The following is a 13,122-nucleotide window of genomic DNA, read 5'->3' on the forward strand; positions in this document are numbered from 1 at the left end:
TGGTGTTCCACAGGGATCCGTGCTGGGACCACTGTTGTTTGTGATATACATAAATGATTTGGAGGAAAGTATAGGTGGGCTGATTAGCAAGTTTGCAGACGACACTAAGATTGGTGGAGTAGCAGATAGTGAAGGGGACTGTCAGAGAATACAGCAGAATATGGATAGATTGGAGAGTTGGGCAGAGAAATGGCAGATGCAGTTCAATCAGGGCACGTGCGAGGTGATGCATTTTGGAAGATCCAATTCAAGAGTGAACTATACAATAAATGGAAAAGTCCTGGGAAAATTGATGTACAGAGAGATTTGGGTGTTCAGATCCATTGTTCCCTGAAGGTGGCAATGCAGGTCAATAGAGTGGTCAAGAAGGCATACGGCATATTTTCCTTCATCGGACGGGGTATTGAGTACAAGAGTTGGCAGGTCATGTTACAGTTGTATAATACTTTGGTTCGGCCACATTTGGAATACGGCGCGCAGTTCTGGTCGCCACATTACCAAAAGGATATAGATGCTTTGGAGAGGGTGCAGAGGAGGTTCACCAGGATGTTTCCTGGAATGGAGGGCGCTAGCTATGAAGAGAGGTTGAGTAGATTCTGATTATTGTCATTAGAAAGACGGAGGTTGAGGGAGGACCTGATTGAGGCGTACAAAATCATGAGAGGAAAAGACAGGGTGGATAGCAAGAAGCTTTTTCCCAGAGTGGGGGATTCAATTACAAGGGGTCACGAGTTCAAAGTGAGAGGGGAAAAGTTTAGGGGGGATATGCGTGGAAAGTTCTTTACACAGAGGGTGGTGGGTGTCTGGAATGCGTTGCCAGCGGAGGTGGTAGACGCGGGCATGATAGCATCTTTTAAGATGTATCTAGACAGATGCATGAATGGGCAGGAAGCAAAGAGATACAGACCCTTTGAAAATAGGCGACAGGGTTATGTAGAGGATCTGGATCGGCGCTGGCTTGGAGGGCCGAAGGGCCTGTTCCTGTGCTGTAATTTTCTTTGTTCTTTGTTCTTTGTTGTGATGGGGAACGAAAATCATGGCTTCCATTTTGCCGATTTTTAAACATCAAAAGCAGTACTGCATTGAATCTTGGTCTGCACATGTGACAGCATACATACCACAGACACCAGCAGCAGCAAAAATAAGCGAAAGTAAATCAAATCAGTTTGTAGAGTTAATAGCTGGGTACAGAGACTAACCAGCACAAACAACAATAGCAACAGCAAAGAGGGCAGAATAAATGGCAGCACAATAATGCTGTTAGAATGCACGGTTTACAGCATTAATCGCTGAACAGCCAGACTTACCAGGAACACCAAGAATGCGAGTATTGGATAGTAAAAGTATTGAATCACATAAAGAGCGCAATAAATTCGCCATGCTACTGTTATCAAATCATAATCTGCAATAAGTGCCTGAAACGAAGAAGATAAACCCTTCCCCATTGTTACAACCTCCCAATCAATTGTTCTCAAATTCTGACCCGTTTTTGTAACATTCCAATCTATTGCTCTCAGATTCTGATCCATTGTTGTAACATTCCAATCCATTGTTCTCAGTTTCTGATCGATCATCTCCTTCTCTCTGGAGCCGCAGATCCCTGTTAGTGCCGGGGCTGATACTCCCGCTGACACTAGGTGTTAATAGCTTAGCATTTTGAAGGATGTGCACTATTAATAGAAGAAGAAAACCCTCCAGAGGAAACCCTCACATCTACAGTCCATGGAGACTAACACCAATTCCAAGCACTGAAAGAAAACAGGCTCAGTTAACCCATTTCGATCCAACACTTTTTGAAGGACAATAAAGAATATGCTTTACTCGATCAGGATGGGATGTCTGTGGGTTGCTGGTGGAAAGATATGTTGAAAAATCAGAAGCACTGGCCAGAATTGTTCAATCCTACTTTGATACGGCAATGGTGACAGTGTACTGGGGTTTACAAATGTCACACCCTGTCTGAAAAAGGACAAATGGGTAACCCTGTAATTTACAGGTCATTCATTCTAACGTCGGTGAAACGTTCGAGCGATGTTTCGATTCTATAATCTGGGACAAATTTTTTGTGGCTTGGGGGAAAAAAAGCAAAACATGAGTTTGGAAATGACAAGCTGCCTGGATATGTTAATTCTAAATCATCCCTGATCATAGAACATAGAACATAGAACATTACAGCGCAGTACAGGCCCTTCGGCCCTCGATGTTGCGCCGACCTGTGAAATCATCTGACCTACACTATTCCATTTTCATCCATATGTCTATCCAATGACCACTTAAATTACCTTAAAGTTGGCGAGTGTATGACTGTTGCAGGCAGGGCGTTCCACGCCCCTACTACTCTCTGAGTAAAGAAACTACCTCTGACATCTGTCCTATATCTATCACCCCTCAACTTAAAGCTATGTCCCCTCGTGTTTGCCATCACCATCCGAGGAAAAAGACTCTCACGATCCACCCTATCTAACCCTCTGATAATCTTATATGTCTCTATTAAGTCAACTCTCCTCCTCCTTCTCTCTAACGAAAACAACCTCAAGTCCCTCAGCCTTTCCTCGTAAGACCTTCCCTCCATACCACGCAACATCTTAGTAAATCTCTTCTGCACCCTTTCCAAAGCTTCCACATCCTTCCTATAATGCGGTGACCAGAACTGCACGCAATACTCCAGATGCGGCTGCACCAGAGTTTTGTACAGCTGCAGCATGACCTCGTGGCTCCGAAACTCGATCCCCCTACTAATAAAAGCTAACACACCATATGCCTTCTTAACAGCCCTATTAACCTGGGTGGCAACTTTCAGGGATTTAAGGACACCAAGATCCCTCTGCTCATCTACACTACCAAGAATCTTCCCATTAGCCCAGTACTCTGCATTCCTGTTACTCCTTCCAAAGTGAATCACCTCACACTTTTCCGCATTAAACTCCATTTGCCATCACTCAGCTCAGCTTTGCAGCCTATCCATGTCCCTCTGTAACCTACAACATCCTTCGGCACTATCCACAACTCCACCGACCTTCGTGTCATCCGCAAATTTGATAACTCACCCTTCTACACCCTCATCCAGATCTTTTATAAAAATGACAAAGAGCAGTGGCCCCAAAACAGATCCTTGCGGTACACCACTAGTAACTAAACTCCAGGATGAACATTTGCCATCAACCTCTGTCTTCTTTCAGCTAGCCAATTTCTGATCCAAAGCACTAATTCACCTTCAATCCCATACTTCCGTATTTTCTGCAATAGCCTACCGTGGGGAACCTTTTCAAACGCCTTACTGAAATCCATATACACCACATCCACGGCTTTACCCTCATCCACCTGTTTGGTCACCTTCTCAAAAAACTCAATAAGGTTTGTGAGGCATGGCCTACCCTTCACAAAACCGTGCTGACTATCGCTAATGAACTTATTCTTTTCAAGATGATTATAAATCCTGTCTCCAATAACCTTTTCCAACATTTTACCCACAACCGAAGTAAGGCTCACAGGTCTATAATTACCAGGGCTGTCTCTACTCCCCTTCTTGAACAAGGGGACAACATTTGCTATCCTCCAGTCTTCCAGCACTATTCCTGTCGACAAGGAAAACATAAAGATCAAGGACAAAGGCTCTGCAATCTCCTCCCTGGCTTCCCAGAGAATCCTAGGATAAATCCCATCTGGCTCAGGGGACTTATCTATTTTCACACTTTCCAAAATTGCTAACACCTCCTCCTTGTGAACCTCAATCCCATCTAGCCTAGTAGTCTGTATCTCAGTATTCTCCTCGACAGCATTTTCTTTCTCCACTGTAAATACTGACGGAAAATATTCATTTAACGCTTCCCCATCTCCTCTGATTCCACACGCAACTTCCCACTACTATCCTTGATTGGCCCTAATCTAACTCTCGTCATTCTTTTATTCCTGATATACCTATAGAAAGCCTTAGGGTTTTCCTTGATCCTATCTGCCAATGACTTCTCATGTCCTCTCCTCGCTCTTCTTAGCTCTCCCTTTAGATCCTTCCTGGCTAGCTTGTAACTCTCAAGCGCCCTAACTGAGCCTTCACGTCTCATCCTAACACAGGATGGTTGATGAGGGCAGTGCAGTTGATGTTATTTATATGGACATCCAAATTGCATGTTCAAGTGCCATCTAATTGTCTTGTTAGGAAACCTGTGCCACATGAATTAAAGAGGCAGTGATCGTGTGGACATGACATTGGCTAAGCAACAGAAAGCAGAGAGAAGTTGTGAACAGTTGTTGTTCAGACTGAATGGTAGTATACAATGGTTTCCCCCCGGATATGTATTAAGGTACTATTTCTTTTTGTCACGTATTAATGACATAGAGGTATACATCAATGTCACAATTTCAATATTTGGAGATGACATTTGTCTGGGAAATGTAAACAGCGAGGAGAATAGTAGAAGGCTTCAGAAGGACATCGGCACATTGGTGAAATGAAGCGGCACACAATGACTTTTAATGCGAAGAAGTGTGAAGGATACACTTGGCAGGAAGAATGAGGAGAGGCAACAGAATTAAATGATACAATGTTAACAGAGGTGCAGGCACATGTACACAAGTCTTTGAATGTGAGAAGACACGTTGCTAAGCTTGTTAAAATGCATGTAGGATATTTGGTTTTATACATAGAGGCAGTGAATGAAAACGTAAGAAAACTACGCGACAACTTGATGAAGTATTGATTAGGTCTCAGCTGAACAGTTGTGAGTTATTCTGGACATTACATGTTAGAAAGGATGTCAAAGCCTTGGAGAGGGTACAGGGGAAATTTACTGGAATAATGGTATGGCTGGGTGATTTCAGCTTTGTGGAAGATTGAAGAAGCTGGGATTGCACTCCTTAGAGCAAATCCTGTCAAGGGGACATTTAATATCCGCGTTCAAAATGATGTGGAATGTTAAGAGAGTAAGGATAAACTATTTCCACTGGAACCAGGGTCGGAAACAGGATTTCAAATACTTGGCAAAAGGAAAAGAGGGAATAAAAAGATAACTTTTTTTATATACAGCGAGTTATTACAATCTGGAATGCACCGTCTGAAGACATGAATGAATCAATTCACTAGTAAGTTGCAAAAGGGAACTTGATGAATACTGGCGGAGGTCGAGAGATGATTTGCAGACGTATGGGAAAAGAATAGGCAATAAGGACAAAAGATAAAGCTCTTTAAAAAATGGAAAAGGCAAGATAGACTAAATGAATTGTTTCCATGCTGCGTGATTCTCCGATTCTGTAGTAAAACAAGCCATTGATTCATTATTTCATGTTTACAATTGGTGTCCGGCAGTTTTTCAGCCAGTGCCTCATTGTTACTTGCACTCGAATAAAGGTAACAGCAGAACATCAAACACAAAGGGCCATTGAGGCCAACTAAGTTGACGGAATGTTTATCAGAGTACGTTGTCGGAGTATGACAGACTCGTCGACAGAATTGCGGCTGCCTGCAACGAATTTGGCCTAATCATCAGCCTCAAGAAAACAAACATCATGACACAGGACGTCAGAAATGCTCCATCCATCAATATCGGCGACCACGCTCTGGAAGTGGTTCAAGAGTTCACCTACATAGGCTCAACTATCACCAGTAACCTGTCTCTTGATGCAGAAATCAACATGCACATGGAAAAGGTGTCCACTGCTACATCCAGACAAGCCAAGAGAGTACGGGAAAATGGCGCACTTTGACATGGAACACAAAAGTCCGTGTGTATCAAGCCTGTGTCCTCAGTACCTCGCTCTATGACAGCGAGGTCTGGAGAACGTATGTCACCCAAGAGCGAGGTCTCAATTCATTCCATCTTCGCTGCCTCGGAGAATCCTTGGCATCAGGTGGCAGGTCCGTATCTCCAATGCAGAAGTCCTCGAGGGGGCCAACAAACCCAGCATATACACCCTACTGAGCCAACGACGTTTGAGATGTTTTGGCCATGTGAGCTGGATGGAAGATGGCAGGAGCCTCAAGGACACATTGTACAGCGAGCTCGTCACTGTTATCGACCCACCGGCCGTCCATGCCTCCGCTTTAAAGACGCCTGAAAACGTGACATGAAGTCCTGCGACATTGATAACAAGTCGTGGGAGTCAGTTGCCAGTGTTCATCAGAAAGGCGGGGCCAAAGTGTGGCGAGTCGAACAGACTTAGCTGTTGGCAGGAAAAAAGACAGAAGCGCAAGGAGAGAGCGAACTGCTTAACAGCCCCGTCAACCAATTTTATCTGCAGCACCTGTGGAAGAGCCTGTCACTCCAGAATTGGCCTGCATAGCCACTCCAGGCGCTGTTCCACAAACCACTGACTGCCTCCAGGCGCCTACCCATTGTCTTTCGAGACTAGGAGGCCAAAAAAATGTCCCGCTCTTATCACAGTCCAAGCCTGGTTACAATCAGTCAAATACAAACTCATTGATTTTATTTATATTGTACTCCATATATATTTGTTCTCAGGATATGGGTGACACTGACAAGACTGGCATAACTGTTCTATCCCTGGTTTCCATGATGAAATGTTGGGCCTTCAACTTGAACCACTGCAGTCGTTTAGTGAAGATGCTCCCACAATACTATACAGATAGTATTTCTGACTTTTGACCCAGTCACCATGAAGGAACGGTGATATATTTCCACATCTCGATGGTGTGTAACTTGGAAAATGGGAATGTATAGGTGATGATGTTTTGCATGAGAGTCCAAGCTGATTTCTACCTCCTCCACTATGTCTTATGTTCCCTTTGTGCCATTTGTATGGAAACAAACTGCCAAGCTGGGGTTAAAAGTACTTTGGGTAAAATAATAAACATAAACAACTTAACAATTGCCATTTTGGGACGCAGTTTCGTCACTGGAAAATGTTTAATGAGTTGGGCCTGAACACGAGGATAAGAATTTTAAAATTGAGGAATTACCAGACCAGAAGCCAAAAAAGCTCAGGAGGAACAGGGCTGAAGGGTGAACGGGACTTACTGTGATGCAGGATGTGAGCAGCAGAGTTTTAGATGAGCTGATGATTATGGAGGGGACAAGCTGGGAGGCAATAGATAAGTAGGTTGTATTAGTCGTGTGTGGAGCTAACAATGGAATGAATGAGAGAATAAGCAGCAGAGGAGCTGAGGCAGAGACAGAGATCGACACAGAATCCGAGGGAGGCAGTCTGGGTGATGGCGTTGGAAGATGAGCTCAGAGCCGAATAGGAAGCCTAGGTTTTGAACAGGCTGGTTCACTCTCAGACACTGGCCGGAGAGTGGGATGGAGTCAGTGCATTGGGCCAGTTAAGGGAGGTCATGATGACAAATGGTAGTGACTGCTCCCTTCATTATATGGAAGCAAATAAGCAATGAAAAATGAAGAAAATACCCAAGGAAAAAGACCAAAGCGACAGACGGAAACAGAAAGTGTTTTATAATAACAGAACTGGCCAAGACAAACCACTGTCACAGATTTTAATGCCTAGAAATTCTACGCATGGGGAATTGCAGCCATCTTAGTTAAATTTGTTCCCAGGGCAGTTACAGCACGGGATTGGTACAGAGTAAACCACCCTCTACACTGTCCCCATGAAACACGCCCAGGAAAGCTGAAGCACGGTGTTAGATACTGAGCAACGCTCACCCGACAATGTCCCATCAAACAGGGCGGCATGGTGGCGCAGTGGTTAGCATCGCAGCCTCACAGCTCCAGCGACCCGGGTTCAATTCTGGGTACTGCCTGTGTGGAGTTTGCAAGTTCTCCTTGTGTCTGCGTGGGTTTCCTCTGGGTGATCCGGTTTCCTCCCACATGCCAAAGATTTGCAGGTTGATAGGTTAATTGGCCATTATAAATTGCCCCTGGTATGGGTACGTGTTAGGGAAATATAGGGTGGGTAGGAATATGGAATTAGTGTCGGATTAGTATAAATGGGTGGTTGATGGTCGGCACAGACTCGGTGGGCCGAAGGGCCTGTTTCAGTGCTGTGTCTCGAAACTCAGCTAAACTCAACTCCCAGGACAGGTACAGCACAGTGGTTGGCTGCTGGCTAATTGGAGGTGCTGCGTGCAACAACGAGGTGCACCTGACTGTTGTTGTGTGCAGAGGCTGGAGGCTGCAGACGCTGTGACTGCTGCAAGAGGGAGAGACTGAGATTGAAACAAAGGTTTTCCATCTGTCTTTATTCTGAAAGAGGAAAGCAGGAGGCTCGAAGAAGTGACATCGCTTGTGCATTTGGATTTTGAAGCCCTTTCATTGATTGTTGTGGGGAGGGGGAAAGGAAGAGACTGGAAGACCTTGGGTGGGTTGTTTGTTTGAAAAGGGAGCTCCTGTGTTTAACAGCATTGAATAGGAGCTCCGTCCCCACCCCAACGAGTTAGCCTGAATAGCTGGAGCTGCCCAGGTGAAGAGACTTTCTCTGAACTGCTTCAAACCACACCAGAAGCAGAGTGTGCCTGGGCAACTGCAGCTGTCCCAGGTGAAGACATCGTACCCCCTCCCACCACCAACTGGAAGACCAGCAAAAGGACAGCCTGAATTAACACTGGCAAAGAAACTGATTCCTCATGACCCTCCTCTCGTTCAGCCTCTCTCCCTAGCCATACCCACCAGTCTGTGACTTTTGGGAAAATTTGTTGCTGTTACTTGTTATTCCTTTCTCTCGATATCTATTTTTATTATTTTTTTCTCTCAACGGTGGGTGCGACTCTACAACCCCATGGCTTCACAGTCCTGTCTGGTGGTTCCTTCCTATGCTGCAGCAGCTGCAGCAGCTGCTCCTGTGGCCCCGTCACCATTTAAAATAGTGACATCAAAGCATGGGGTGAAGAGTTAAACGCACCTCAATATGTCTTTAGAGGCCTGTGTAAATGCAATGGCCGATGTTATCGGCCCCTTGGCCATTGTGGCAGCCTCAAATATGTGCGGGAATGCTGTGTTCTTCCTGAAGTCCGAGCCAGCGGTGTCCCTGGATCTGAATAAAGGTCGCACTGTGGGTGGGATGTTCCTGCCGGTGGATCCTTTGGGGGCCACTGCGCAGTAGATAATGTTATCAAATATCCCGTCCCTCATTCCCAGTGAGCTCCTCCTCCCCCACCTGCACCATCTGGGGGAGGTACGGTCGGGGATCACCCCAATGCCACTTCGGGATCACAGCCTTCGACATGTCTACTCCATCCGCCGTCGGCAGATATTTATGCAGTTGGTGCGGGAGGAGGTCTTGGAGGGCCGTTTCGATGCAGAGTTCCAGGGGACGCCCTGCTGCGTCTTCTGTACCTCGGACGGGGTGCGGTGCAACGTCTGCAAGGGGCTGGGTCATGTTCATAAGAGCTGGCCCAACCTTCCGTCAGCCAACTCCACCTCTCCGGCCCAGTGTGGCGCCACTGCACCTCCTTCCACTCCCCCCAAACTTCCTACAGACACCACTCAGTCGGTTCTGGAGGCAGTGGTTTTCACAGCCTGCAGCAGGGAGCAGAGTGCCCTTCCGAAAAGAAAGAAAGCATGGATGAAAAATAAACACCAAGGGTTTAGAATTAGAATTAGAATTAGAATTAGAACATTACAGCGCAGTACAGGCCCTTCGGCCCTCGATGTTGCGCCGACCTGTGAAACCATCTGACCTACACGACTCCATTTTCATCCATATGTCTATCCAATGACCACTTAAATGCCCTTAAAGTTGGAGAGTCTACTACTTTTGCAGGCAGGGCGTTCCACGCCCCTACTACTCTCTGAGTAAAGAAACTACCTTAACATCTGTCCTATATCTATCACCCCTCAACTTAAAGCTATGTCCCCTCGTGTTTGCCATCACCATCCGAGGAAAAAGACTCTCACTATCCACCCTAACTAACCCTCTGATTATCTTATATGTCTCTATTAAGTCACCTCTCCTCCTCCTTCTCTCCAACGAAAACAACCTCAAGTCCCTCAGCCTTTCCTCGTAAGACCTTCCTTCCATACCAGGCAACATCCTAGGAAATCTCCTCTGCACCCTTTCCAAAGCTTCCACATCCTTCCTATAATGCAGTGACCAGAACTGCACGCAATACTCCAGGTGTGGCTGCACCAGAGTTTTGTACAGATGCAGCATGACCTCGTGGCTCCGAAACTCGATCCCCCTACTAATAAAAACTAACACACCATATGCCTTCTTAACAGCCCTATTAACCTGGGTAGCAACTTTCAGGGATTTATGTACCTGGACACCAAAATCTCTCTGTTCATCTGCACTACCAAGAATCTTCCAATTAGCAAAGTACTCTGCATTCCTGTTCCTCCTTCCAAAGTGAATCACCTCACACTTTTCCGCATGAAACTCCATTTGCCATCTCTCAGCCCAGCTCTGCAGCCTATCTATGTCTCTCTGTCCCCTACAACATCCTTGGGCACTATCCACAACTCCACCGACCTTCGTGTCATCCGCAAATTTACTAACCCACCCTTCTACGCCCTCATCCAGGTCATGTATAAAAATGACAAACAGCAGTGGCCCCAAAACAGATCCTTGCGGTACACCACTAGTAACTAAACTCCAGGATGAACATTTGTCATCAACCACCACCCTCTGTCTTCTTTCAGCTAGCCAATTTCTGATCCAAAGCTCTAAATCACCTTCAACCCCATACTTCCGTATTTTCTGCAATAGCCTACCGTGGGGAACCTTATCAAACGCCTTATTGAAATCCATATACACCACATCCACTGCTGTACCCTCATCCACCTGTTTGGTCACCTTCTCGAAAAACTCAATATGGTTTGTGAGGCACGACCTACCCTTCACAAAACCGTGCTGACTATCGCTAATGAACTTATTCTTTTCAAGTTGATTATAAATCCTATCTCTTATAACCTTTTCCAACATTTTACCCACAACCGAAGTAAGGCTCGCAGGTCTATAATTACCAGGGCTGTCTCTACTCCCCTTCTTGAACAAGGGGACAACATTTGCTATCCTCCAGTCCTCCGGCACTATTCCTGTCGACAATGACAACATAAAGATCAAGGACAAAGGCTCTGCAATCTCCTCCCCGGCTTCCCAGAGAATCCTAGGATAAATCCCATCTGGCCCAGGGGACTTATCTATTTTCACACTTTCCAAAATTGCTAACACCTCCTCCTTGTGAACCTCAATCCCATCTAGCCTAGTAGCCTGAATCTCAGTATTCTCCTCGACAACATTTTCTTTCTCTACTGTAAATACTGACGAAAAATATTCATTTAACGCTTCCCCTATCTCCTCTGATTCCACACACAACTTCCCACTACTATCCTTGATTGGCCCTAATATAACTCTAGTCATTCTTTTATTCCTGATATACCTATAGAAAGCCTTAGGGTTTTCCTTGATCCTATCCGTCATTGACATCTCGTGTCCTCTCCTTGCTCTTCTTAGCTCTCCCTTTAGATCCTTCCTGGCTAGCTTGTAACTCTCAAGCGCCCTAACTGAGCCTTCACGTCTCATCCTAACAGAAGCCTTCTTCTTCCTTTTGACAAGCGCTTCAACTTCTTTAGTAAACCACGGCTCCCTCGCTCGACAACTTCCTCCCTGCCTGACAGGTACATACTTATCAAGGACACGCAGTAGCTGCTCCTTGAGTAAGCTCCACATTTCGATTGTGCCCATCCCCTGCAGTTTCCTTCCCCATCCTACGCATCCTAAATCTTGCCTAATCGCATCAACATTACCTTTCCCCCAGCTATAATTCTTGCCTTGCGGTATATACCTGTCCCTGCCCATCGCTAAGGTAAACCTAACCGAATTGTGATCAGGATCACCAAAGTGCTTACATACATCTAAATCTAACACCTGGCCGGGTTCATTACCCAGTACCAAATCCAATGTGGCATCGCCCCTGGTTGGCCTGTCTACAAACTGTGTCAGAAAACCCTCCTGCACACACTGGACAAAAACTGACCCATCTAAAGTACTCGAACTATAGTATTTCCAGTCAATATTTGGAAAGTTAAAGTCCCCCATAACAACTTCCCTGTTACTCTCGCCCATGTCGAGAATCATCTTCGCTATCCTTTCCTCTACATCTCTGGAACTATTCGGAGGTCTATAGAAGACTCCCAACAGGGTGACCTCTCCTCTCCTGTTTCTAACCTCGACCCATACTACCTCAGTAGACGAGTCCTCAAACGTCCTTTCTGCCGCTGTAATACTCTCCTTGATTAACAATGCCACACCCCTCCTCTTTTACCATCTTCTCTTTTCTTACTGAACAGAGCTGGCCCTCAGCTGGCCCTCAGCCATTGTTCGAATCTAGCGCTGATCATCCAGTCCGTCCATGCTTCCCTCAAGAAAGCGGGCAAGGGCTCGGGCATGAAACTGGTTGAGAGGCGCCAATTTAATGCGTTCCTCGATGGGTTGCTGGGGTAGATGAAGGCCAGGTGCACTTCTGCTCCGTCCTCACAGTGAGGTGTTGGTGATGGTTATTAAGTACCTTTGACATGAAGATAACCATAGCCAGCCTCAGCATCAATGGCAGCAGGGGATCTCACCGCAGATTTCACAATCTATCTGTCCTCAGGGGTTTGAGATATGCGGTGAGTTTTCTGCAGGAAAACCACACCGTTCTGGGAGACAAAGCCACCTGGCTCCTGGAGTGGCAGAGTGGCGTCTACATGAGTCACATCACCCCTATTTCTAGTGGTCTGGCTATCTTGTTGGTCCCGACTTTTCAGCGAGAGATCATGGGGTGAAAGGAGCCAATGCCGGGTCACTTGCTCCACCTTGCCGTTCACCTGGGTATCGTGCCGTTCCACCTTGTGAACGCATATACACCCAGGTCCAGCGTTTTGCAAGCACGCTTCTTTGAAGAAGTGTCCGCTGTCTTGAGCTCCATCGATAGCGGCGAGTGCATCAACTTCGGCGGGGATTTTAACAGTACCCTCGAGGTGGGGTATTGCTTCGGTCCCCAGTGTGGCCAAGCAACTGTGGAGAAGTTGAAGGCACTGATCAGCTCCCTCAACTTGGTGGACGTGTGGTGGAATCTCCATCCCGACTCCAGCGCCTTCACATGGAGGACTGGAGGAGGAGGGTCCCAAATCGACCGCCTCTACTTTTCACAGGCGTACTTCTTCCGCGTCTCGGCGGCCTCCATGTGGATGGTGCCATGCTCGGACCACCGCCTGGTGTGGGCGGAGT

At 46.3% G+C, this 13,122-nt stretch overlaps 1 protein-coding gene across 1 annotated transcript in view; it reads right to left on the reverse strand.

Moving 5' to 3' along the window:
- LOC137358433 (probable G-protein coupled receptor 139) overlaps positions 1-1,565 on the reverse strand; it is a 34,113-nt gene extending 32,548 nt beyond the window's left edge. The window contains exon 1 of the mRNA XM_068024394.1: positions 1,317-1,565. Coding sequence (XP_067880495.1) covers positions 1,317-1,550 — 234 coding nt within the window. The 5' untranslated portion in view covers positions 1,551-1,565. The remainder of the gene's footprint in view (positions 1-1,316) is intronic.
- Positions 1,566-13,122: the final 11,557 nt, after the last annotated feature.

This window comes from Heterodontus francisci, chromosome 49, assembly GCF_036365525.1.
Source record: "Heterodontus francisci isolate sHetFra1 chromosome 49, sHetFra1.hap1, whole genome shotgun sequence".
Lineage (NCBI taxonomy): Eukaryota > Metazoa > Chordata > Chondrichthyes > Heterodontiformes > Heterodontidae > Heterodontus > Heterodontus francisci.